This window comes from Saccopteryx leptura, chromosome 12, assembly GCF_036850995.1.
Source record: "Saccopteryx leptura isolate mSacLep1 chromosome 12, mSacLep1_pri_phased_curated, whole genome shotgun sequence".
Classification (NCBI taxonomy): Eukaryota; Metazoa; Chordata; class Mammalia; order Chiroptera; family Emballonuridae; genus Saccopteryx; species Saccopteryx leptura.
Genome location: NC_089514.1, coordinates 34,584,000 through 34,611,371, shown reverse-complemented (window position 1 = coordinate 34,611,371; position 27,372 = coordinate 34,584,000). Strand labels below are relative to the sequence as shown.

The window sequence follows — 27,372 nt, the reverse complement described above, 5'->3', positions numbered from 1 at the left end:
AGGAGCCATCCCCAGCGCCCGGGCCATCTTTGCTCCAATGGAGCCTTGGCTGCGGGAGGGGAAGAGAGAGACAGAGAGGAAGGAGGGGGGGGTGGAGAAGCAAATGGGTGCTTCTCCTATGTGCCCTGGCCGGGAATCGAACCCGGGTCTTCCGCACGCCAGGCCGACGCTCTATCGCTGAGCAAACTGGCCAGGACTGATAATTCTAAATTTTGATAGTCTTGAAATTTCACTTGAAACTAGTTTTTAGTGTCATAAAGTACATATTCATAGTTCTTAGGAAACAGTTATGAATATACCATGTAAAGTTGAGTCGCAAGTTTATTCTACAATTTATATAAAAGGTATTAAATTCTGTAGAAAAGTGCAAACATTTCCTTTATTATTAACATTTATATCTGGTTCTGTAAACAAAGTTGGCAAAAAGAAACCCCTAGAATTTTTATACATATTTAGGAAAATTTCAAGAATATGATCTTTATCACTTTTGAAAAGTATTATTTAGTCTAAAAACCAGTAAATGTAGAAGTTGAAGGGGAAGAGGAAAACACTGACAAATTATTTGGATCTTCCTTCCTCCAAATATCAAAAACATCACATATACCACCGTTTTCGGTATAGCTTGTAAAACCCAAAAATTCTGACCTCTCTTCACTAGTGTGAAATAAATCCAGTAGAGACTGTGAACTACCTATTCTGTTTTCCTCTTGTGTAAGTAGACATTCAGTTCTTGTTTTATCTAATTCCGTATTTGGTTCCAGGTTTTCTTTTTTGTGTCTTCCTAATAATATCTTCACTTTCCGAACTATTTTACCAGAAGGTAAGCTATCCACATTCTTGATGTCACATTCCTTGGGTTCCTCAGAACGACTTTGGGATGGAATGTTTGCCTGGATAGCTAGGTGCTCTTGTGATCTGTTTCTTGCTAACAGACCAGAATAGTGACCAAATATTGAACAAAAGTCCTTTTCCTTCATTTCCTTTGCTGGAGAAAGCACAGTATATGACTTCTGTTTTGGCTGAGATGCATTATTATCTATACTGAAATTAGAAACTTGTAGAGATGTCTGTAGCCTACATGAATAGCGATCTGTCCTTACTTCCATGTCATTTTCATTTATAATTAATTTATGTTTGGAAACGTCGTTTTCAGCTGGATTTAACATGGAACTTTTCTTAGCGGTTTTCTCAACAAGTCCTCTCAGTTCAGCTGAAGGGGAAGTGATGTGCTCTGAAGGAAGAGCAAGCTCTTCTCCAGGCTGATGGGTTTCTATGTACAGGAAGCTCTGCTCCCTTACCTGGACATTATTTTCCCTGAAGTCCGTCTGAGAAATAGATTCCAATTCTAGCTTTCCTTTTTGTTCAGACTTTTTCAGAATATTTGCAGGAACAGGAGAAAGGGATCCAACACTGTATTTTAATCTTTTTAGGAAAAAAAAAAAAAGAATTGCCATAAAAAATTTCTAAAGTTAAAAAAATTAAATTACTAATATCTCTTAAAACTATTTATGAAACATTTAATTTTGGCAAATCTATAAAATACAGAAATCCTAGCATTCAGCCAAATTTACTTTAGATGTTTTTAAAGTACTAAAACTTTACAGATATAGGTGAAAACTATAGTGTACCCCTCTTCCAATACACATTCTTCCCTTCCTTCCAGAGGTAACCAGTATCTTGAACTTGGTGTTTAAAACTATTTTAACCACGTAAGTCAAAGAAAGATGACAATAAGATTCGGATTTGGCCTTGGCCAGTGGCTCTGTGGATAGAAGGTCAGCTCGACATATGAACACCCAGGAGAAGCGACCATCTGCTTCTCTCCCCCTCCCACAGCCAGTGGCTTGATTAGTCTGAGCATCAGCCCCAGATGGGTTGCTGGGTGGATCCTGGTCAGGGCACATGTGGAAGTCTGTCTATCTCCCCTCCTCTCACTTAAAAACAAACAAAAAATTTGGATCTCTTCCTAATTTTTTCATTATCCTTAAAAATTTCTTAATGTCTCTACTGTGATTTACATTAATGTTGCCTCTTCATTTTAGTTAGCAATATGGAAATGAGTATTTCTTGGAAAACCTAAGGCATAAACATGTATTTTTTTTATTTATATTTAAGTCTAAAATATCTACTATCATTGCTAGTCAGGAACTTGGTATCTTTACCCTCTAAAGATGACAAATTAGTAATCCTTAAATTTTACACATTTATTTGAAATGAAATTTATATTACACAATCCTAAATTACACACAAATACAAAGAAACTTAACAGCTTACCTATTATGTTTTATGTAATACATGTACAGATAACACAGAAAATTAAAGTCCACCCCCTTTCAAAATCAGAACAGTTCCTTTTAATAGTTATTTTGTTTATACTTTCACTTCAGATTCCTTTTGAGCTAATGGAGGACAAAAATATAAAAATACTAATACAATACCACTCTCTACTTTAAAGTCTAGAGATGTTTAAATGACTTACCCACAGAAATGAAAGTTGTACAGATAATATAATTGATTAAGGAATACCTGCTTATATATAAGTACTAATTCTGAATTTTGCTACAGACTAAGTTTTTAGGAAAGTATAAGTTTTTACCATACCCCATATAATTTGGAAATATGCCTCCTCTCCAAATCTCATTTTAAATAATCCATTTACAACCATTCTGAATATTACAGAAATATGAGGTTTAGTAACTATTCTACCTTGATACAGTCAAAAAACTTTCTAGTTAAGAAACTGTAGCTTAGTATATTTTCTTATCTTCTTTATGCCTTAAGATTAATCTAAAAACAGCTAGAACCAAATAACCTGTTAACACAAACTCTAGGGTATATCCATATGAAAAGCATTTCTTTATATTTCAGATTTATGGGCACAATCTAACCAGGATCATTTTGTTGATGTGTAGTCACTGTACACTGAACAGCACTGAAGTCAATGTTTATAAGTCCTATCAGTACCTTTAGTAGTTATTATTGACAAGTAGAGCTTAAACAGAAACATTTGGTAAAGTATAAGCAAGACTTGCTTAATAAAGGTAACTTGGATGAGGGCTTCCTAAAATGTTTTTAAATTTTATTCTAGTGAGAGGAGGGGAAGCAGGAGACAGACTCCTGCATGCACCCTGACAGGGATTCAAGAAGCAAGCCCACTAGGGGGCTATGCTCTGTTGCTCAGCAACCAAGTCATTTTTTATTTTTTTTTGCCTTGAGGCAGAGACCACAGAGCCATCCCTAGCACCCAAGTCCAACTCACTGGAACCAATCAAGCCATGGCTGCAGGAGGGAAAGAGGAAGAGAGAGAGAGAGAGAGAGAGAGAGAGAGAGAGAGAGAGAGAGAGAGAGAAGCAACAGGGGGAGGGAGAAGGGGAGAGAAGCAGAGGGTTGCTTCTCCTGTGTGCCCTGAGCAGGAATTGAACTTGAGACATCCACACGCCTGGCAGACACTCTACCACTGAGCCAACCAGCCAGGGTCAAAACTTCTTAAGATTAACTAAAAATGCTACCTTTTAAAGTCCAAGTGGATAGTAAACTTCATAGTTTACCAGAGGCTGACAAACTATATAGCCCATGGCCTAAATCTAATCTGCTGTCTCTTCCTAAAGAAAGTTTCACTATGACAGAGCCACACTCATTTACTTACCTAATGTCTGTGGCTGCTTTCACTGTACAATGGCAAAGCAGAGTATTATGGTTCACAAGGCCTAAAATAATATTTAATTTATTGATCTGAGAGAGAAAGGGAGAGACAGACACTGATTTGTTGTTCTACTTATTTATGCAATCATTGATTGCTTGTAATGTGCTCTGACCCAGGATTGAACCCTCAACCTTGGCCTAGCAGAATGATGCCCTAACCAACTGAGTTACCCGGCCAGAGCATACTTTAATTTAAAAAACAACACCCCCCCCCCAAAAAAAAACCCTTCTCTAGAGTCTAATATTAAGAAGAGGACCTTAAAAGTAATACAAGGTAAACACTTTTGGTAGTATAAAGGAGCAAGGAGACAAGTCATCAATTCTCAACCATATTTATATCCTCAACATGTATACTTCATAAAAGAACAGGAATTTTGAATTTATTTTTTAGCTTAATAAAATACTTTAATATTCTAGTAAAATTTAAAACTTAGGTAGATAAATTACCTTTTCTTTTTAGGCACGTCCCTTTCATATTCCACAAAGTCAAAAACTAACTTAGATACGATATTATCAACAACTTGATAGTAATTACTCTGTGCAAAGTTTCTGTGTTGCTCAGTTAGGAGATGCTAAAACAAAACATAAAGCATATAAATCATGTATTTTTAAACCATCAGATATATTTTGTTCAGGTTTTCTAACATTTACATGCTCCCAAAATCAGGTTTCTAATAATTACTCCAAGTAATACCTTTCACTAGAACTTCAAAGGATGTTAAGTAGTAAAATCAAAGTAACTTTTGCAAAACCTACAAAACTACAGTTGACCCTCTGAACAACATGAGTGAGGGGTGCCCACTCCCATGCAATAAAAAAATCCACATATAACTACAAAGTCTATGCCATGGTCCTTCTGCTTCTGTGGGATATTGGTTCCATGACACCCCCCAGACACCAAAATCTGAGAATGTTCAAGTGTCCTACATAAAATAGTGTAGACTAATGCACACTGTTGACCCTTTGCATCCACAGATGCTCAATTTCAGGTAAAAAGGTACAGGTATTTCTTGAAAAAATTCATTAGTGGACAGTATAGTTTCCCATTTGTTCAAGGGTCAACTTTACTTTGGTTTTCAGTCTTCTATTTTTCAATGAGAAGAATCAAGTACTAATTTGTGGTTTCAATGTAACTGAAAACAAATGAGCTATATCAAATTCTAAGATAGAGAAAAATAGTAATATTCAACATTTACAGTGCACTAATTTTTTAAAAATTTCCCTTTACTAGTTTATTTTATCCTTATATAAGGTTTACCAGAAAGTTCTGTCCGTTTTTGGAATAAAACAAAATACAAATTTTTCTTACCATCAATAAACTTTATTAAATAATATAACTGCCATTATTATTAATGATTTCTTGCCAGCATGAGGGCAATTTTGTATATCCCATTTTTGAAAAATGTTTTATCTTTTGATGCAAAAAATTGCACCAGTACTTGTTTGATGTCTTCTTCATTTTTGAATATTTTGCCCTTCAAAAAATTTTTAAGGACAAAAACAAGTGATAGTCGGAGGGTGCTAAGTCCGGGGAATATGGTAGATGCTACAGACATTTGTCTGTAGCATTTCTTCCTTGTTGAAATTCGTAAAAATTACAGTGGCGTAAATGAACTTTATCAGTAGCCATGGGTAAACTATCACTTCACACATAAGACTAACGTGAATCAACTTTGTTTTAGTTAATTTGCTACATCATTATGTATACATTAAGTGATAAAAATAGGCACACATGAACCAAATAAACGTGCTTACGTGTGGAAACTTGTGATAGAAACGGACAGAACTTTCTGGTAAACCTTATATAATTACCACAAAGTGAGGACTTATAAAATACTCAATGAATGAAATGTTGTAATTTAACATATAAAAAACAAAAAATTACAAGGTAGATTAAACACACAAATGAAGTCCACTGAAATCTGATTTACAACTGAGGAGCACATTTGAGAAGGAGCAAATGATTCTATTACCCAGTGTTTATAATAGAGAATACAGAGAAGTTACTGTCAATCTTAAGATTGTCAAGAACAGCCTGACCAAGTGGTGGCACAGTAAACAGTGTTGACCTGAGACACTGAGGACCCAGATGTGAAACCCCAAGGTCACTGGCTTGATTGAGTGCAGGCTCCTCCAGGTTAAGCACAGGCTCACCAGCTTGAGCATGGGTTCATCAGCTTGAACGTGGGATCACAGACATAACCTCATGGTTGATGGTCAATGGCTTAAGCCCCAAGGTCACTGGCACATCTGGAGCCCACCCCACCCCCAGTCAAGGCCTGTATGAGAAAGTAATCAATGAGCAAAAAAAGTGCTACAGCTACCAGTTGATGCTTCTCACCTCTCTCCTGTCCCTCTTTCTCTCTCTTAAAAAAAAAAAAAAAAAGTGGTCAAAAATAAACAAGTGTGAAATAAACCTCAGAGAAAACAAAATTCCTTCTGAATAGGTAGAATCTGCAGGCTAATTCTATAATTTGTTGGCTAATCAGGGAGTTACAGTATATCTGAGAACCCACACCAAGGTGATTATGGAAGAAACTCGTATCTGTTTCCCTAGTTTCATATAATTTTTTTTAAATTTTTTATTTATTCATTTTAGAGAGGAGAGAGAAAGGGAGAGAGAGAGACAGAGAGGGAGAGAGAGAGGAGAGAAAGAGAGAGAAGGTAGGGAGGAGCTGGAAGCATCAACTCCCATATGTGCCTTGACCAGGCAAGCCCAGGGTTTTGAACCAGTGACCTCAGCATTTCCAAGTTTCATATAATTTTACCATTAGATGATTTGATTCTCTTTTCAAAAACTAAATTCTCTAGCCATCACAAAAAACACAGTACTGCTGATCCTTGAATAATTCATAGGGAGTGTGTTAAAATATTTAATAAAATATACCACAATAATATATTAACACGTAAACTAACCCCTCACATAGTTGAAAATCTGAGTATAACTGTGACTCCCTAAATACTAATAGCCTCCTATTGACTGGAAGCCTTAACAATATACAGTCAATTAACATATATATACCATATTTTTTGCTCCATAACACGCACTTCTTTCCCCCAAAAGTGGAGGGGGAAATGCTTGTGCATCTTATGGAGCGAATGTTCATTTTTTTTTTTACCTGCTGCAGGTTCCCAGATAACTAAAAGAGTATTTGAACATTGAAGTCTCTTCTCATTTATTAATAACAGTGCTAATGGTTAATACTGCTGTTGAGTTTACGTGTTAATATATTATTGTGGTATATTTTATTAAATATTTTAACACACCATTTGGTTCATAATATTTTTTTTCTTATTTTCCTCCTTAAAATCCTAGGTGTGTCTTATGGTCAAGTGCGTCTTATGGAGCGAAAAATACGGTATTTTATGTGTTTACCTGATGCATCATCTGTTAGTACCCATATTAATACTGTCTTATATGATATAAAACACTGCAAATGTTATACATATTACTAACAGTAGACATCAAAGATGAAAAGATAATGTGAAATCAATTCCTATTTATTTACAGGTATAACGATTCACGCATTGATCACAAAGCAGCAACATGATTACTTCCAGGAGTAAGAAAATCTCCAAAAGATTTTTTCCTATAAAGTATATTTAACGGAAAATATCTGCATTTCAGTGGACCTGCGCAATTCAAACCCACATTGTTCACGGGTCAATTGTATTCTGAAATATATGTATTCCTTCCTTCCCTGCAAAACTGACCACATAAAACTATATATGTCCAGTAATGTTAAATGAATTAAAAATGATTATAATTTAAAAAGAAATGTTAACTCTCTAAGTTCTGACTCAATTTATTCATGTTCTTGGAAGAAAAAATAATTAATTGAAATAAATTTTAAAAGCCTCCAACTTTTATATAGTTCCCCTCTACCTTCACCTAGCTTTTCTTACTCATCTTGCAAGTGTTGATTTAAATGTCCCTTTCACTTTCTGTGTCCTTCATTGTATGTTAAGTAACCTCATTACTATTTTTTTTTATTTTTTTGTGTGTGTGACAGAGAAAGAGAGGGACAGCCAGGGGCAGACAGACCAGAAGGGAGAAAGACGAGAAACATCAATTCTTCTCTGCAGTACCAATTTTTCCGAAGGGGGGGGGGGGGTGCGCGCTACAGCAGAACGAGTGAACCGCTGCTCAAGCTAGCGACCCCAGGCCCTAGCTGGTGAGCCTTGCTCAAACCAGATGAGCCCGTGCTCAAGCCTGTGACCTGGAAGTCTGGAACCTGGGTCCTCCATGTGCCAGTCCGATGCTCCATCCACTGCGCCACCACCTGGCCAAGTTAAGTACCCTCATTATTACCACTGCACTTTATATTTTACTTTTGTGACTCATCCTATTTGCAAATGCATGTTTTATACCTATCTTCTCTGCCAGACCATAAGATGTGTAAGGTTAGAGAAAATTTCTGCCTTGTTATTGCTTAATTTCCAGTAATGTATTTTAAAAAATAAATCCCTTGATAGACTAAGAAGCATGTATATGAAAAACTATAAAAAACTTTTTCTAAAATATCAATCCCAACATCTACTTTCAGTAATTTTCCTTCGCTGTGACAACTAGTGACCAAGGTTTTCATTTTCTAGCCCCAACAATTTCTGAGCATTAAGGAAAGCATCCATTCCAGATTATCTTACTGTAACAAAAGCAAAGTAAAATTTAAGGACCGATCTATAAATTTAAATTTTCAAAATGACTTTTGGAAAGAGGAAATATTCGAGATATTTTAGCTTATGATTAAAAGTAATTTTAAACTACTTTTCTCCTTTACTATAGAAATAAAACACAAACTGACACAAAGCACTAAATTAATATATCTTGGTTTATAAAGCAATCAAATTTCATATAAGTCAGTAGACAGACAGTTTATGAATCAAGATATTTTTAAATACTATTTTTTCTCCTTAACTTTTCCACCACCTTCTACCAGAAACAAGAACTAAAATAAATATATTATTGTAAAAATTAATAATTCAAATTATAACAGCTAACATTTAGTAAGACTGTGCCAGGCACTGTCCAAGATCACAGAAACAGGAAGCCAGTATTCAAACCTGAGCAAACCTTGATCCAAAGTTTGTTGTTGTTTTTTTTAAAATCAGTTTACAAATGGTAATACTTCCCATCTTTAACCTTCTCTTCATCCCACATATCTTTCCAACTATTCTATTTTGCTTTCTGCTACCTCAAAGAATTGGCTTCACTTTCTTTTCATTCTCTCATTTTTCAGCTGCCCAAGCCGGAATATTCCAGGCAGCGTGACACGTCTTCTCTTACTCCCAACATCCAATCCACAGGCAAATCCCCTTGGGCCCAGTTTTAAATTATATCCACAATCCAACTATGTCTCACAACTTATACTGCCCCCTTTAGTCTAGGCCTCCATCAATTTGTTCTTTGGTCCCAACAATCAGTTTAATTTAGCACTTTTGCATTGTTTATTTCAATATCCACAAGTCTTACCGTTCTCTCAGGTCTCTACTCAAATATCTTATCAATTAGGTATTCCTTGTCTTGTCTAAATAAATAGCAACATATCATCCCTGCTTTATATTTTCTCATAGCACTGATCAAATTGTTCTCTCCATATATTTTATTCTTTTATCCTGTGGTTACCTGTATCTCCTCCCCCTCCATAAAATGTAAGCTTCACAAGCAAAAGGGAATTGGTCTCTCTGTTCAATGCTGTTTGCCCAGAGCAGTGATTCTTGCATAGTAGATGCACAATAAATACTTGTTGAATAAATGAGTAAAAATAATTTTAACACACATTTCTCCACTTTAGGTTAAAATCTCAGATAACTCTATCAAAAAGAAATATATTCTACTTAATAATTTATCAAGTTATAAACCACAATCACATATTTATTCATAGCTTTAAAAATATCAACCCCGAACATAAAATAATATTTACAGTTTCGAGATCTTCATATTTTCTAAGGCAACATTCACAATATCCTTTTTTTTTCTTTTCTTTCAACAGGAGTTGAATTGGAATTTCACCACATTTATCACCATCTGTTTGGATTCTGATAGAAATATATGGTAAAATAATTAACCGTTGAAACAAGTAATAATTTTAAAAAATTATAGTTCCTTCTATCGAACAGAATCTGCCATAATATGCACAGAGATTTATATCAACAAATACTCTTAACCATATTTCTTTTTAAACAAATGAGAAGTAAAATATGAATGTGTAATGATGATTCTGGGGCATATTTCAGATCACTTAAAAGCAACACATTTTAATTACTATATTGCAAATATTTTCAAGCCCCTCCAACCCCAACCTATCTAAAGTGTCTAAATTTGACACACTTAGAAGAGACTGAGACTTCAAGGGGTAATAAAAATATATTGGGGCAAGGCGACCATAAAAGTGATCACACCCCACCCCATGGCATTAAATGAATTATTTTCACTTTTCTTTAAAAGGATAAAAACACTTACTTAAAGGTTAAACCAACCTTAGTTTAGCTTGAGTTTGCTTTTGGATGTTAGGTGGCTTATCTATATCAAATGGACTGGAAGGTTTCTGAATAGAATAATTTATAAAAGGCATACTGGTCAGCTGAAGATAAAACGGTCTATAATGTCTAAAAGAATAAAAGAAAAACACATGAAATTTTTTAATAAAATACATTTGAAGTTTTATATGTATTTTAAAATCATGTAACTGACCTAAAATCTGAAATAAACAAGAAATCAGACTTCCCTTTCCAATTCTAGACCCAATATTACCTTAACATATTAAAAAAAATTTTAATTGTCATAAAACATACAAAATTTACTCTCCTAACCATATTTAAGTGTACAGTTCAAGTCATATTAAAAATTCAGTGCTTTCCAACCATCACTTCGTCCATCTCCAGATTCTTGTCAGCTTGTAAAACTGAAACTATGCCCATTAAACAATAACTCCTCATTAACCTTTACCATCACCCCGACAACTACCATTCTAGTTCCTGTCTCCATGAACTTAACAACTCCAGGTAGCATATTAAGTGCAGTCTTTCCTATTATTTCACTTAGCATCATACCCTCAAGGTTCTTACATTTTAGCATGTATCGGAATTTCATTCTTTAAGGTTGAATAATATTCCACTGTATGTATATACCACATTATCTGTTCATCTGTTGATAACATTTGGTTGCTTTTGCTTGTTGGTTATTGTGAACAGTGCTATGAACATATATGTATATGCATGTATCTCCACAGACACTGCTTTCAATTATTTTGGATATACCAGTAAACCCAGAAGTGGAACTGCTGAATCATATAGTTATTTCTAACTTTTTGAGGAATCTCCATACTGTTCTTTCCATAGCAGACGTTCCATTTTCCAATCCCACAAACAATGCACAAGAATTTCAACTTCTCACCAACATTTGTTGTTATTACTTTTGACAGTGGCTATCCTAATGGGTGTGAGCTGTAAAGCAGTGTAATGACTTGCTTTTCTATGATGATCAGTGATGTTGAAATTTTTTTCTTTTGCCTATTTGCAATTTGTATATCTTTGGAGAAATGTCAAGTCCTTTGTCCCTTTTCTAATCAGGTCATTTGATTTTCTGTTGTTGACTTCTTTACATTAACATCTTATTAGATACATGATTTGAAAATATCTTCTCCCATTCCATGGGTTGCCTTTTCAGTCTGTTGTGGCTTTTGGTGCACAGAAATTTATAATTTTGATGTAACCTAAGTTCTTTCTTTTGTCTTTTGTTGCGTGTATTTTTGGTGTCATATCCAAGAAATCAATGCCAAATCCTATTTATAAAGTTTTCCCCATGTTTTTCCCCAGGATTTTATAGTTTCAGGTCTTTGATCCATTTTGAGCTAATTTTACATATGGTATAAAGGATCCAACTTTGCACTTTTGAATGTGGATATCTACTTTACTCAACACCATTTGTTAAAAAGACTATCCTTTCCCCACTGAATGATCTTGGCATCTTGTTAACAATCATTCAATCATACATGTAAAGATTACTCTGGGCCCTTTATTCTATCCAACTGGTCTATATATCTGTCTTTATATCAACACCAAATTCTTTGGATGACTGTAGTTTTGTACTAAGTTTTGAAATCAGGAAGTGTAGACCTTCAATTTTGTTCTTCCTTTTCAAGACTGTTTTAGGTATGTATTTAGGGTCCTGTGAGATTCCTACAAATAATAGAATAGAATTTTCTTTCTGCAAAAAGAGTCATTGGGACTTTTATAGGAAATATAATGACTCTGTAGATGACTTTGGGTACTACTGACAGTTTAACAATATGAAGTCTTCATATCCATGATCATGGAATGCCTTTACATTTATTGATGTCCTCTCCAGGCCAAATTTTGAATTGCAATTTTTTCCCACAGTAACACATTTCATAAACAAAAGCAGTCAACAGATGTTTATTCACCTAAGTACTCAAGGAAATGAATTACAAGTTTAACTGAATAATTAATCACCTATGTCTAACTGGTAACTGGAAAGTCCAGAGAAAGGAATCTGATTCTCCCACAGCAACTTAATTTACTTATACCTTAATCTTCATTAAGATTATCCTATTAAATGTCAGAGTGAGTTTAGAAAAACCACCAAGCAAAATGTTAGATTTGTACTTTCAAATAGTACCTAATAACTTCTTTTTCACAAATATGGAAGCAACTGTTAACTAGTTGTTATAATCACATGGTACTTACTGCATTTACCCAGAAGATAGTTATTTGAAATATTAAAAATAATTGGTCACACGATCATTTTAAACTAGATATTTCAAGGAATTAGTTATTTATAACATACTGAAACTAAACTCAGTTCTTAAGAACAAATTAATTAATGCTATTTTCTATAATTTGTGCCATGTGCAATTTGTTTAATATAAATCTAACATAAAGGGACCTAAAAGTATTGATAAAAATACCTTAATAACTCTTTTGATATTATATTTAAATCATAGAGGATAAACGTAACTACTTACTGGCTTATATCTTCTACCTTTAAAAAAGGCTTTTTTAGTCTACCTGCTTGAAAACATAAAAAAATATTAGATACTTATAAAAGCAGGAATTTGTTTTTTAAACAAAACTACTCTGGTTTAAAAAACACACACACACACACCAAACTATGTACCCACTATCCATTTTAATTCAATTAGAAGTTTTAAGTCTCAAGTGAGTTATCTTATAATGTCAATCCATTTCAAAATAACAGAAGCTCTGTTTACGTTCTGAAATTCTAAAACTAAATGGATCCTCCAAAGAATATATGAAGAGAACTCAGGAGGCTCAAGAGGTGCAACAAAATAGCTTTTATTTTTCATAACCTCAAACTGAAATTTGACATTTCCTCCAATTATTCATATAAGCAACATGGCATAGCAGCATTATCAGTGCCGGAAATCAATACAAATTAAATTAGTTTCAGGTATTTTTCTATCATACTGATTAGAACAGGTTCCTCAGAGCATCACTTCAAAATTATAATAATCAGAATCACTTTTGGACCTTGACTTTACCGTATAATGAAAGCATGTATATTACTAATTCATTTAAAACATTCTGATAACAGATTGTCACAAGGGTGCAGGTTCTTAAAAAGGCTAGTAACTACTAAGTAAGTCATTTTTTAACCCTGTGAGTAGTGAGTTTTTTGTTAACCCTTTGACTGAGGATGTACATGAAAATTCAAGGGTTAAAAGAGTTAATATGATTTCTAAGAAAACTGTACTTTCTAAAGCAAAGCAAACACATTTAAGTATATTAAAATACTTACTTCTTGTTTTCTGTGTTCCAATACCTACTTTTTTCCCCTAAAAAAAAATAATATAGTGAAAATACTGGTTTTGAAAGTATAGTGAAAATAGCAACTGTAGTTGTGCTCAATATCCTCATGTTAAAAAAAACACACACACAGAAAAAAACTATATAAAAAACAAAAGTCTGAATAGTTTGGTTTTGTGAGGAAAAATGAGAAAAACTAGCTTTTTAAAATCAACTCAGCCATAGAAATAAGAAGAAATTATCATTCAAGAATTAAAAATCTTGGCCCTGGCCGGTTGGCTCAGCGGTAGAGCGTCGGCCTGGCGTGCGGGAGACCCGGGTTCGATTTCCGGCCAGGGCACATAGGAGAAGCACCCATTTGCTTCTCCACCTCCCCCCCACTTTCCTCTCTGTCTCTCTCTTCCCCTCCCGCAGCCAAGGCTCCATTGGAGCAAAGATGGCCCGGGCGCTGGGGATGGCTCCTTGGCCTCTGCCACAGGCGCTAGAGTGGCTCTGGTCCTGGCAAAGCGACCCCCCGGAGGGGCAGAGCATCGCCCCCTGGTGGGCAGAGGGTGGATCCCGGTCGGGCACATGCGGGAGTCTGTCTGACTGTCTCTCCCCGTTTCCAGCTTCAGAAAAATACAAAGGAAAAAAAAAAAGAATTAAAAATTTTAACCACTGGAATCAAAATTTAGTAATACAAGCTTTTTACAATACACCCAACTTGTATCTTGTGTTCTAGCTATAATTTTTGTTTTCACAGAAAGAAATCAACCAATAAGGAAAAGATACAGTTAGTGAAATAACCTAAAAATAGTCATGTTAGGTATTTTTATGCCCTTCTTCAGCAGAACCTTTGTGATAAACAGGACAAAGAAATTATTTAAAAACTTTATCTATTCCAGTCAAGGTGGAATACATCTAATATAATCAATAAATCCCACTGATTACAACTAAAAACTCTGAGCAAAATACAATATGCAACTACCTGCAGATGAAAAGTAAACAAAAGTAGGCACACTGTTAAAGGAAGTAAAAACTTGCAGAGACTACCTTTTTTTTTTTTATAGAGACAGAGAGAGAGTCAGAGAGAGGGACAGATAGGGATAGACACAGGAACGGAGAGAGATGAGAAGCATCAATCATCAGTTTTTTTCGTTGTGACACCTTAGTTGTTCATTGATTGATTTTTCTCATATGTGCCTTGACCGTGGGCCTTCAGCAAACTGAGTAACCCCTTGCTCGAGCCAGCGACCTTGGGTCCAAGTTGGCGAGCTTTTTGCTCAAACCAGATGAGCCCGCGCTCAAGCTTGGCGAACCCCGGGTCTCGAATCTGGGTCTTCCGCATCCCAGTCCAACACTCCCAGGGGTCCCCAAACTTTTTACACAGGGGGCCACTTCACTGACCCTCAGACTGTTGGAGGGCCACCATATACAGTGCTCCTCTCACTGACCGCCAACGAAAGAGATGTCCCTTCCGGAAATGCGGCGGGGGGGGGGGGGGGGGGGGGAGGGTCTGGATAAATGGCCTCAGGGGGCCACAGTTTGGGGATGCCTGCTCCACTGCGCCACCGCCTGGTCAGACCAGAGACTACCTTTAAGTGGATAAATTTCCCAATGTACTATCTTTTCTCTTGTGATGTTGCCTTAAGGATGAGCTATTGTCAGAGTTGGTGGGAATAGTGAAGCCAGTAACTACATCTCCTATACAAACCCCTTTTTTTCTGGCTAGAAAGAATTGGGGTTCCCTGACCTGTGGTGGCACAGCGGATAAAGCGTCAACCTGGAAACGCTAAGGTTGCCGGTTCAAAACCCTGGGCTTGCCTGGTCAAGGCACATATGGGAGTTGATGCTTCCTGCTCCTCTCCCCCTTCTCTCTCTCTCTCTCTCTCTCTCTCTCTCTCCTCTCTATAATGGATAAAAATCTTTAAAAAAAAAAAAAAGAATTGGGAGAGAGGCTCCTACAGTCCAAAAATTACAGAGAATTGCTGTATTATGACTTATTTTCTCCCATAGTTTTGCCCTTTGGGTGGGCCTCAGTTATTAAACTACAACTGTAACAGTACTACAAGCAAATAAAATTGAGAAACCTTAACTTTCTGACCAAATGAACTAGGAAAAGGGCCACTGCAGACTGGAGAGCAAGGGAAAGCACAGAGAACGTTAAGAAGGGTACCCCCAATTCCCTGTACAAACCCACATAAGTACCAGGCTTAACTCTAAGCTGCATATTCTAAGGACTGACACAAAGCAAAAGCTTTGAAAATTGGAACTAAGGTTCAAATCAATGCCCAAGTCTCAGACTAATGTATATAAGTGATGCAGTGATGCATATACAGAACAAACAAAAAGCTCCATACAAGTCTCTGAAACTAATTCTGAGGTTAGACCTGCCTCCTACACAAATTGAGACAGAACTGAGAGTTTGAACAAACTTGATGACTGCCTCCTAAAACAGTGACAGCAATGACAACAAAATCAGTCTTCTCCAGAGTATTATAAAAGATCTGGAATCCACAACATAACATTTACAATGTCTAATACATAGTCAAAACCTATTTGACATATTATTTATACTAGGAACTTCTCACACAATAGAATAATCTGTGGTGTTTTCCATCACAATAAACAGTATCTGTTAAAAGCAGCAGCAACCAAACAAGAAACAAAGCTATGCCACCATCTCAACAACAACAGTTACCTCAGAAATAAATCCTAAAGTTAAATGATATACAATAATTTATTCAAATAACACAAACATGTATAGAACACAGGCTTACCCCTAGGATATTTTGGGAATATATTCTACTTCGCAATGCCCCACCCCCTAAAAAACAAGCAACAGATAATGTAAACAAAAACCAAGCTTAACCACTTTAATTAACTTAAAAATTAAAGAAAATAACTTACCACATCTCTTATAGAAGTGCTTGACTTCTTGAGTAAATTCAATTCTTTTTTCTTTTGATCAATGTAGTATCTAATGTCTTAATTAAAATAAAGAAGGGTTTAAGATTAGCATTTTTACCTTTGCAGTTAACAGACATCTCCTACAATTAAATTTTTCTCTAGGTATAAAGTTCAGAACCAAGGGATAGAAATAGACACTTAATTTAAAATACTGTCAAAAAACAAGCATAAAATCCTTACCGTCAACATGGAGAATTTTTACTCCCCACGATAAGGCATTTGATAATATACTGTTTGAAGGAATAAAATCCTATAAAAAAAAAATATATTAATTTGATATTTTCTAGGAAACTACTATTTTAGATGAACTGAGTTTAAAATTTTAAAACAATGTCACTAAACAGACCCTATAGTTACAACAGGAATGACAACATCAGTTTTTTCTTCTGGAATTTATAAAATCAATTCAGCTTAATTCATTCCCATACTCCTGGCAATTAATGTACACTGTAGCTTTACTTAAATAATTTCAAGAATTACTCCATTTAAAAATACAAAAATGTCATAAGCTTCAGAAGTCTCTAGTAATACTTTAAAAGGCCACAAGATGGAGATACTTCTTCATAAAAAGTTGAGTATGTTCTATTTAAAATCATGTATGTGCTGATATTTACTTTTCCTATTAAAATGAGAAAAGAAATATCAAGAACATTTCCATTTTCCAGCTGAGTTTTTAATAAAAGGATATACAGTTATTTTTTAAGTTCCTACTTACGTGGTCCTTAATAGCCTTTTCAACTAATAATTTTCCTCTGCTCAAACACACCTATAAAAGACCAGAGATCAAACATAAAAAGTTGTAACATAGTGCCTCATTGAAAAAAGATTAAAAAACAGCTAAATATATAAAATTTGTTGATACATTTTAACATAAATATAAAATCTAAAATAAATAAATTCTATTTGTACAAGTCTTAATGACTATCAACAAAATAAATGTATGGTATAAAGTGATTTCCTTAGGGCCTTTGCAAAATAATCTCCTATTTAAAAGTTTGTTTCTTTATTTTCTTTCCTTTCTTTCATTTGGGGGGAGGAAGGGTGAAGCAACTAAACTCAACTGCTCAACTGAATGTTGTGGAGACCCAAGGTCAGTTCTACAGTAAATTCTATTTAACAACAATAAAAATATATCTGGGTTCTTCTGAAACTGTTCATAACTAATCTTTTAGTTTTCCATTAAAGATCTAAGAATATAGTTAACTGCATATTCTGTTTTTACATGGTATTTCACTTTTGAAATGAAGCACTAGAAAAAAGCAGCTGAAATGCTATGAAGAACAACTACTGTGGAACTAGTCTTTGGTGTATAATCCTATTACTCCAAAAAAGCATTAACTGAAGATGTATGAACCTTTCTTGATCTCATCTCCTTTGGCATTTTCCCTCTATACATCTGTCACTTTTTTAAGTGACATCTCTTATGTAACTATTTATTCTATTCCTCACCCTGATCCCATTTTTCTTGCTTCCCAGTGGCTCTAGGTAAGTTTAGAAGGATACTTTAAAATAATCACATTTCAATCTAAAAATAAGATAAACATTTTAGTTTTTATTCTCTTCTCCACACCCAATTAAATCAGTTTATTTTTCACTATACCTTCCAACTTATTGGCAATGGAGTGGAAGGGGTATGATGACAGCAATTCTAGAACAGGGGTTGGCAAACTCCCCGTGAAGGACAAGCGACTACACATTTTAGGTTTTGCTGGCCATGCAGCCTCTATCCCAACCCTCTAATTCTGCCTCTCTTCATTTCTGTATTGACTGGATGCAGTAATCAGTCAATATGTAAACAAATGGTTATGGCTATGTTAATAAAACTTTATTTGTGGACAATGAAATTTGAATTTCATATACCGTATTTTTCCCTCCATAAAACACACTTTTCCCCCCAAAAGTGGAGGGGAAAAAGCCTGTGCATCTTATGGAGCAAAAAATACAGTATTTTATTAAATATTTTAACACACCACTTGGTTCAGAATATTTTTTTTCTTATTTTCCTCCTTAAAACCCTAGGTATTATGTCTTATGATCAGGTACATCTTATGGAGCAAAAATACAGTAATTTTCACTTGTCCCAAAATGATGTTCTTTTCATTTCCCCCCAATTTGGAAATGTAAAAGCATGTTTAACTTGCAAATTATAAAAAACAGGCTAGATATGGCCAGTGCCCATAGTTGCTAATCCTCACTCTAAAACAAACCAATAAACAAAGTATTTCAATTTTTTTCTTTAAAACAATGATCCACTGTTTTGTTTTGTTTTTAGCTGTAAACTACTCTAAGAAATAAAAGCCATTCCTAAATGCAGTAGAACATTTTAGCATTCAGAGTATAACTACACAAGCACTATTAGACAACAATCACCGTTCTATCAGACGGCAACCTTACTTAATGGAAAGCTACACATAATGTAGACATTGTTCTACCTAAGTGAACTCTGCTACCAGCCTGCTCTTGACAATCAAGAGGTTCCCAGGTGGTTACCTTTCTGAGTCTCAAAGCATATTTAAGAGACTTACTGAATCTGGAGACTTAAAGGAACTTCCATCATGGCTGGGATGAGGTGAAGTGGTTTCTGCAGTATACGCAGATTCTGGACTTGGTACAGGAGAAATCTGTCCAAATGTCTGTGCCAATTTGGCTTCCTTTTTACTTGAAATAAGATAACTGATATCTTTGCTGAGAAATTCTTCAACTCGCTAAAGGAAAACACAGTATTTATAAGTAATGTAAGTCAAACTGTCTCATATGCTAAGCAGAGATCCCAATTTGATACATTTCAATATTTTGTATATCGGTAGTTTTTATACAGTATTTTTCTGAACCTAGAGTTCTAAGTAAATACAATGAGAATTCCAGTATGAACAGCAGATTCCAGATTCTACTTTCAAGCACTTTACACATAATCCTATTTAATTCAATCTATATAACAGCCCCATGGCACTAATATTATCCACATTTTGTGGAAAACAAAATTGAAGAGAAGTGACTTGCTTAAGGTTAAGGTTATGCCAGTAGTAAGTAATAACAGAATTTGAACACAGGTATTCTGTTTAAGTCCATGATTTAATTTACTGAATGGCAGAAATGTTCATAAGCATTGTCCAGCATGGTAACAACTTGCCACATGTGGCTACTGAGTATCTAAAATGTAACTAATGTGACTAGCAACTAAATTTTAAATAAGCTCATGAAGCTAATGGCTCCCTACTGGGCAACAGTTCAAAAATCAGTTGTAACATTGTTCCACAGGACTTTAACAGGAAAGCGAGAACACTAACCCATAAGAGTGTAAGACAACCTGAAGAGAATTTTCCTAAAATGTTTGAAAACTGCTACTAAAACGCCTGAATTTATAAACACATGTACCAAAGTCAATATTATCAAAGATCACTCCCATTCAAGGGCAGGAAAATTATAAGTAAAAATAAATACTAATGGCCCCAGCCAGTTGGCTCAGCAGTAGAGCATCAAACTGGCATGTGGAAGTCCCAGGTTCAATCCCTGGTCAGGACAAACAGAAGAAGCGATCATCTGCTTCTCCCCCCCACCCCCCACTTCTCTCCTCCCGCAGCCTGGCTTGATTGAGTGTTGGCCCTGGGTACTGAGGATGGTTCCGTGGAGCCTCCATCTCAGGTGCTAAAAACAGCTGGGTTGCAAGCTGTCCCAGATGGGCAGAGCACCGGCCCCAGAAGGGGGTAGCTGGGTGGACTGGATCCCGCTCGGGGCCCATGCGGGTGTCTGTCTCTGTATTTCCTCTTTCACTTAAAAAACAAACAAACAACAATAACAAAAACTAAAAACTTCTAAAATACTTTTAAACAGCTATATCTAATTTCCATAGGATCTCACAATATAAATGGGGGCAAATTAAAAAATGAAGCCAAGTATGTAATAGATTCGTGTAAGCATTAAGCAGAATGTGCTGCTAAAGCCAGGTGGCCCCCTCTCGGTTAAATGCAAATCACTACTTCCTTTTTCTTTTTCTAAGCAACATTTTCATTAAACAGTAAATAAAGTATCCACAGTTATTTATTTATTCTAAGGATTACAAACTCAAATGCCTACAAGATCCAGCAGGAATATAAGTAAACAATTTACACATCAAATACTTTCATTTTCATAAATACATGACCCTAGCACTGCCAGTTTCCAACTTTTAAAGAGACATCCAATCTCCTGCACATTTTTTTTTCTCTTTTTTAGAGAAGAGCAGACATTTTTTATTTATTTATTCATTTTTTTTAGAGAGGAGGGGGGGGGGAGAGAGAGAGAGAGAGAGAGAGAGAGAGAGAGAGAGAGAGGAGAGACAGACAGAGAGAGAGAAGGGGGGGAGGAGCTGGAAGCATCAGCTCCCATATGTGCCTTGACCAGGCAGGCCCAGGGTTTTGAACCGGCGACCTCATCATTTCCAGGTTGAGGCTTTATCCATTGCGCCACCACAGGTCAGGCCCTCCTGCACATTTTAAAATAATAAATTTACCATTTTAATCATTTTCAGGTGTACAATTCAGTAGCATTAAGTATACTCATAATGTTGTACAACCATCACCTGGCACTATACATTTCCAAAACTTTTTTGTCATCATTCCAGCTGAAACTCTGTATACATTAAATAATTTCCTATTTTCCCCCTTTTAAATCTCTCTTCTACTTTCCGTTCTATGAATCCGACTATTCTAGGAACCTCCTATTAATCTGATACTGTATTTGTCCTTTTGTCTGGCTTATTTCACTTAGCACAAAGTTTTCAAGGTTCATCCATATTGTACCAGGGATAAGAATTTCACTCCTTTTCAAGGATAAATGATATTTCATTGTACATATATACCATATTTTGTTTATCCATTCATTTGTTAACACTGGGTTGTTCCCACCTTTTGGCTACTGTGAATGACTCTGCTATGAACATGGGTATATGAATGTATCTTCAAGACCCTGCTTTCAAGTCTTTTAGGTACATACACAGACGTGGAATTACTTGATCATACGGCAATTCTATTTTTCATTTTTTTGAGGAACCCCATACTGTTTACCACAGCAGTTGCACCATTTATAATCCCTTATAATCCCACCAACAGTGCACAGGATTCCAGTTTCCCCACATCCTAATATTTATTTTTTTATAGTGACCACCCTAATGCAAGTGAGATGGTAACACATGTGGTTTTGATTTTATTTACCAAATAACTGGTGATATTGAGCATCTTTTCCTGTATTTATTGACCATTTATAAATCTTTGGAGAAATGTCTATTTAAGTCTTTTGCTCATTTTTTTTTTTTTTCAAGTAAGAGAAACAGAGAGAGGGACAGATAGGCAGGAAGGGAGAAAGATAAGAAGCACCAATTCTTCATTGTGGCACTTTCATTGTTCATTGATTGCTTTCTCATATGTGCCTTAATGGGGGGACGGCTCCTGTTGCACGAGTGACTCCTTGCTCAAGCAGGCGACCTCGGGGTCTCAAACTTGGGTCCTCTGCATCCCAGTCCGATGCTCTATCCACTGTGCCAGTGCCTGGTCAGGCTTTTGCTCATTTTTTAATCAGGTTGCTGAGGTTGCTGTTTGTTGTTGAGTTGTAGGAATTCTTTATATATTCAGGATACTAACCTCTTATTAGATATGATTTGCAAATATCTTTCTTACATTCTATGGGTTGTCTTTTCACCTTCTTAATAGTGTCCATTGATGAACAAAACTTTTTCATTTTTATAAAGTCTAATTTATCTATTTTTAATTTCTTCCTTTGCTTTTGGTATCATGTCCAAGGAATCAACACCAAATACAATGTCATGAAAACTTTTCTTTATACATTCCTCTAAGAATTTCAGGTCATGTTCATATCTTAATCCAATTTAATTTTAGCACATGATGTACAGTAAGGGTAACATTTCATTTATTTGTATGTTGATATCCATTTTTCCTACATTGGCTGTTTTAAAGAGTATCCTTTCCCCACAGAATGGTGTTGAAAATCAAATAACCCTATATGTGAGGGCTGATTTCTGGTCTCTATTGCAATGGTCTTTTCTTATGCTAGTACTACACACTTCTTTGGTTTTCCTTTTTCTATAGCTTGTTACAACTCTTTAGTAGAATATGATTTACAGTTTGGCACCAAAATAACATCGTTTCTTGCTATGTCCTCCATCTAAATCCCAAACTCAAGTCATACTGTGTAATATTAGCAGTTGCTCAAACAAACCATCCATATATTTTTAATATGTTTTCCCTCTAGTTCGCTCATTATGCCTGGTCTATGACTACGCTTTCAAGACTCAGCCCAAACTTTATCTCTGGTACAATTTCTAAAGGCAGTCAATCATTTCCCCTTTGTCCTGATGGCAATTTCTATTTAATTTGTCAAAGTATTGATAATGCTATACTGTCAGTTTTTTCTTTAGGTGACTGATGTTCCCATAGAATAGTATTCCTATAGGACTAGACTACCCCTTACTTATTTTGCATCCCCAGCATCTACAATAGTGCTGGAATATATGGAAGACCCTGGCAGAATAATTTTTGAATAAGTTTCTATGTCAAAATCAGAAGCATTCTTTAAAACTGAGTTCAACAGTGTCTATAAAAAGGCCTCCAAGATTCCTCAGGCAGACAGAATCTTTCCCCCTTCTTGACATTCTATGTGTATTAAAATTAATTGTACCCATACCATTTCTACCTAGCTGAGGGCAAGTGGACATCAGTTTTATTTTTGACTCTAATGAAACAATACTATGTCCTGTACTGCTGACTTAGTTTTATCATGGTCTTCAATTTATTGGCTATTGTTATTCTGTGATGACTCAATGTCATAATGAACATCAATCAAGTAACTGTCTTCAAGTTCATGATATGGCAAGGTATCTGCCCTTCTATCTCTATTCTTCTCCAACTACCCTGTTTTAGTCCAAACTGTTTAGACATGGACCTAAATGTGGCTGGTTCCATGTCCTTTTTAGATGGTTTTATAATAGGTACTTTCCTTGTCACAATTAAAGCTATTTCCCCATTATGTCAGACTTCACTGCCGTGCTCTCAGTGGGTAAATTTGTCAAAAGTGCACTCTCCAGATAAATGGGGGATTTAGAGGTCTTTATTAAGACCAGAGAAAACAAATGCACAAAGTGAACAATTAAAGAAAAGGACAAATGGTAACTGAAGCAAGATAAATTACAAAATGAAACTAGGTCTAAGTAATCCTAAACAGTTAACTCATAGCTCATAGCATAATTTTTTCAAGGAATACCTATTCAACTAAAGAGAACTTAAAGTTGAATTCTAAAACTCTTAGTGGCTAGAAGTCAAAGTTCCTTTATAGTTCACTAGATCTTCATAACAAAGTTTTGTTTTAAGTAAGAGGAGGGGTGACAGGGAGACAGACTCTGCATACATCCAGACTGGGATCAACCCAGCAACTCCCATCTGGGGCAGATGCTCTAATCAACCGAGCTATTTTCAGTGCCTTGGGCCAATGTTCGAACCAAAAGAGCTACTGGCTGCAAGAGAAGAAGAGAGAGAGAAGGGAGAGGGGGCGGGAAGAGAAGCAGATGGTTGCTTCTCACGTTTGCTCTGACAGTGGATCAAATCAGGGACGTCTAGATGCCAGGTGACAGTGTATCCACTGAGCAAACCAGCCATGACCAACAAAGTCTGTTTATGAAGAAACAGCATGACCAACAAAGTCTGTTTATGATAGAAATGGTAATGTGCTAGAGACAGAAATCAGGGTATCATTAAACTATTGGAAATATAGTGTGTGGGTAGACCAGAACTTGATTAAAATATTTTTTTTTTCAAAAAGGAACTAAGGAATAAAGTTAATAAATAAAATTTAGTGGAAAATCAGCTGCATGGGGGGGAAATCTGGAAACTCAGACCCTTAAAATATGCCCCTCACTTCATTGGTGTACTTCAAACCACTAGAGGATACAAACTTTTAATGTATAAAACCAAAGTCTCTATTATCTAACTAAGAGTTAATTGAAAATTTGTTTCTTGCAAATGCCTCAGGAACTGATGGGGACTGAGAGAAGAAAAAGGGGGACAGGGCAAGCAGTCTCTGCACTAGAGTCTATGTTGCTATCTCGGCTAGAGCACTTTCCTCTTTACTGGTTTTACCCACTGGACTTCTGAATATGATTTTGTTAGTGTTCCACTGCTAAAAACACAAATCTAAAATTACTGATTTAGATCTGAAGGGTTAATGGTTATTCATCTTATATGAGAAAGCTGCTAAATTGTATCAGATTAATTGCTAGAGGAACAGAATAGTGCAGTAACATGTTAGTCTGGGAATTAGGAGGCTAATCCTATCCTGGGCCAGCCATTCACTTTCTCCTGACCCTGAAGTACTACTTAATTTCTAAAATGAAAGTAGCAGACCTATAAACATGACTTTTAGGAATAAGAAATACAGTCATACAGTTATTATGATATATGCTACTACTATGACAAAATGTATTATAATGTTCTAAGAAAATGAACAGCAAAAAAAGCTTTCCAAAGATAATTAAGTAAAATATCACAATAAACAATTCCAAGAAACTTGTTAACTGTTCCTCTGAAAATTTCTATCTTAGTAATGACAGGATCTGTTCCAGATGTCAACCTTAACAACTCAAAGTGCAGTAAAAACCTTTTAAACAGGAATTAGAAAATAAGTGAATAAAATCTTAGCCCTACTTGCTAAAAGTTACCTAATCCTAAGAAAATCTTAGAATTTTACCCAAATTTTCTAACTTCTTAATCATTTATTCAATGTGTAAGAGGTAGGAAAGCAGGTTTTCCAAATTCTTAATCCAAACCCCTGTTCCCCTAAGGACATTCATTCTGTTGATACTTTTATCACTCAAGCACAATTTTAATTCTTAGGTTTTCCTTCTTCTGTAAATAACAAATAACATTCTTTGTGTATATGCTCGTCAAAACAAATTTATGTAGCTCCCCAATAATCATAAGCCAGGAGTCCTGCTATCTGAAAGACATCCCCATATTACAATGAGAAGACAATTAGCAGTTCCATCAGGACTAGGGAGTCTCACTTATCACTTTGTGAATTTTATACTGAATGATCACAGAAGACCTAAAATTTGTCAAGGCTACAAAAGGTTAAAACAGGTAGTTTTCCATTAACAATATACAACTGATAAAAATTTTGACCTTAGTGCTTATAAGCTTATAAATTTTCCAAAATAAACAAATTAAATGACTACATATATTAAAAAGTACTGGTTACACATTTTTCCTTTTTTTGTCAGTGTCTGATTTTGACTTACCCCTCCCAGATCCTTAATGTCCTTTTGCAGTTTTTCAGATATGGTGACAGAAGGTAAGTCAATGTAAAATATCTTTCCCCAAAGTGGCTTATATTTAGACTTTTCTGGTTTGTTATCAGTTTTCAGAGATTTCAAAGATGCTCTATTTTTTTCATTTTTGAGTTGGATTTCACCTGTTGTTTAAAAATTTAGTATTAGATATTTTTTGCTGACAGAAAATTTCTACTGTTTTATAAAGTTCTTTATACAACAATCATATCAGAGGGGAAAATCTTTATCCCACCAATTTAATTCATTTTTCTTTGTAGTACCACTTAGGATAACGGCAAAATAACCTATATGTTTTAACAAATACTACATTGTGAAACAATTGTTTACAGCCAACAGTTGAGTGAAGAAAATATTCATGTGTTTGTGTTTTATATCTTAAGGTAGCGAACTATATAAAACTTTATTCAAAGGTTTTCCTCCTTAGAGTATAAATTTCACCGGGTGGTCATTCAACAAATATGCCTGGAGCATCGCCATTCTGTTGAACACTCAAAACCGGTGCTTAAAATGTTAAACACGAGAAATGCAAAAACCTATGTTACCCAGAATGACCTAGTCCTTAATGCTCAAGGTTTAGTCTCATATAGTTTGACTATCTGTTAAGAACTAAATGGTCTACTTGAGGAACCAAATCACCATTTCTTTCATTATTTCCTTTGAAAAGAGATCTGAGATTCAAACTGCTTTAAAAATTTACTTTTAGAACACAACTTATTCATAAAGTGGAAGTTAACATATGTATTATATATGTACACAAAATACAGATCTACAAAGACTGAAAATGGAAGCTTGCCTTTGTTTGTCTATATGAAAACAGCAATGTGTTCGAACCGCAAATACTTTCAAGTTTATGACTGCAGAACGTAAAAGAGTAAGACCAAAAACCCACCCACAATCACCCGACTTAATCCTGAAGCGAAAAGCCCAAGCACATCCGCTTTGCAACCGCGGAACGCGTGGCTGCCTCGCCGGGGGCCCAGGCGAGCTCCCGGGCCGCACCGCCTGGCCTTGGGGGCCGCACCGCCGGGCATTGGGGGCCGCACCGCCGCCGCCGGAGCCTGGGGGGGAGCGCGAGGCCCGGGCCCGGGCCGTCCCCTTTCCTCAGGCGAACCCTGAGCCGCCGGAGCCTGCCCTTCAGGCCACACCAGGACGGGCAAGCCGGAGAAGCAGCAGGGAGCGCAGTGAGAGGGAAGGACTGGACGGTGGGAGCAGGGGAAGGAAAAGAACTCAAGGGACTGCCGGCGGGGAAGGGGCTCGTACCCGGGAGCTGTCCCTTGCTGTGGATCCTCATGGCCCCGGGGTTCATGGCAGCCGCCCAGCACCTACATGCTGGATCCCGAGAGGGCGCTGGGCCGGGTGGCCCAGAAAACACGGCCGCTCGAGGCCCGTCGACCCGCCGGTTGCCCGTCTTCTTCCGCAGACTACCCCACCCACGCTATAGAGATAGCGCGTCGGCTCGCCGGGTTTCCGGGGCCGGCCCAGGGTTCAAGGCGCAGAGGAGGAAGGGGAAAGCACCAACGAGTGGGCTGTGGCGGTTGAAGATTTGAAAACGCGTCACGCGGCCGCGGCGCCGGCATGCGCGCCCCGCCTCTTCACGCCGC

General features: G+C 36.2%; 1 protein-coding gene across 2 annotated transcripts; it reads right to left on the bottom strand.

Annotated features, from left to right (window-relative positions):
• Window positions 1–184: 184 nt before the first annotated feature.
• On the bottom strand, window positions 185–27,372 carry DBF4 (DBF4-CDC7 kinase regulatory subunit). 2 transcript variants are annotated; one of them, XM_066354179.1, is made up of 12 exons: window positions 27,032–27,372; window positions 25,721–25,893; window positions 18,966–19,145; window positions 17,156–17,206; window positions 16,621–16,690; window positions 16,381–16,457; window positions 13,484–13,520; window positions 12,690–12,732; window positions 10,183–10,311; window positions 9,627–9,741; window positions 4,150–4,274; window positions 185–1,422 (listed from the first exon to the last, which is right to left on the bottom strand). In XM_066354179.1, the coding sequence occupies exons 1-12, from the start codon at window positions 27,075–27,077 to the stop codon at window positions 507–509; spliced, it is 1,962 nt and encodes a 653-aa protein (XP_066210276.1). In that variant the 5' UTR covers window positions 27,078–27,372; the 3' UTR covers window positions 185–506. The 2 variants fall into 2 exon arrangements, with proteins under 2 accessions (XP_066210276.1, XP_066210275.1); XM_066354178.1 differs by having other exon boundaries at window positions 12,690–12,735; window positions 27,032–27,371.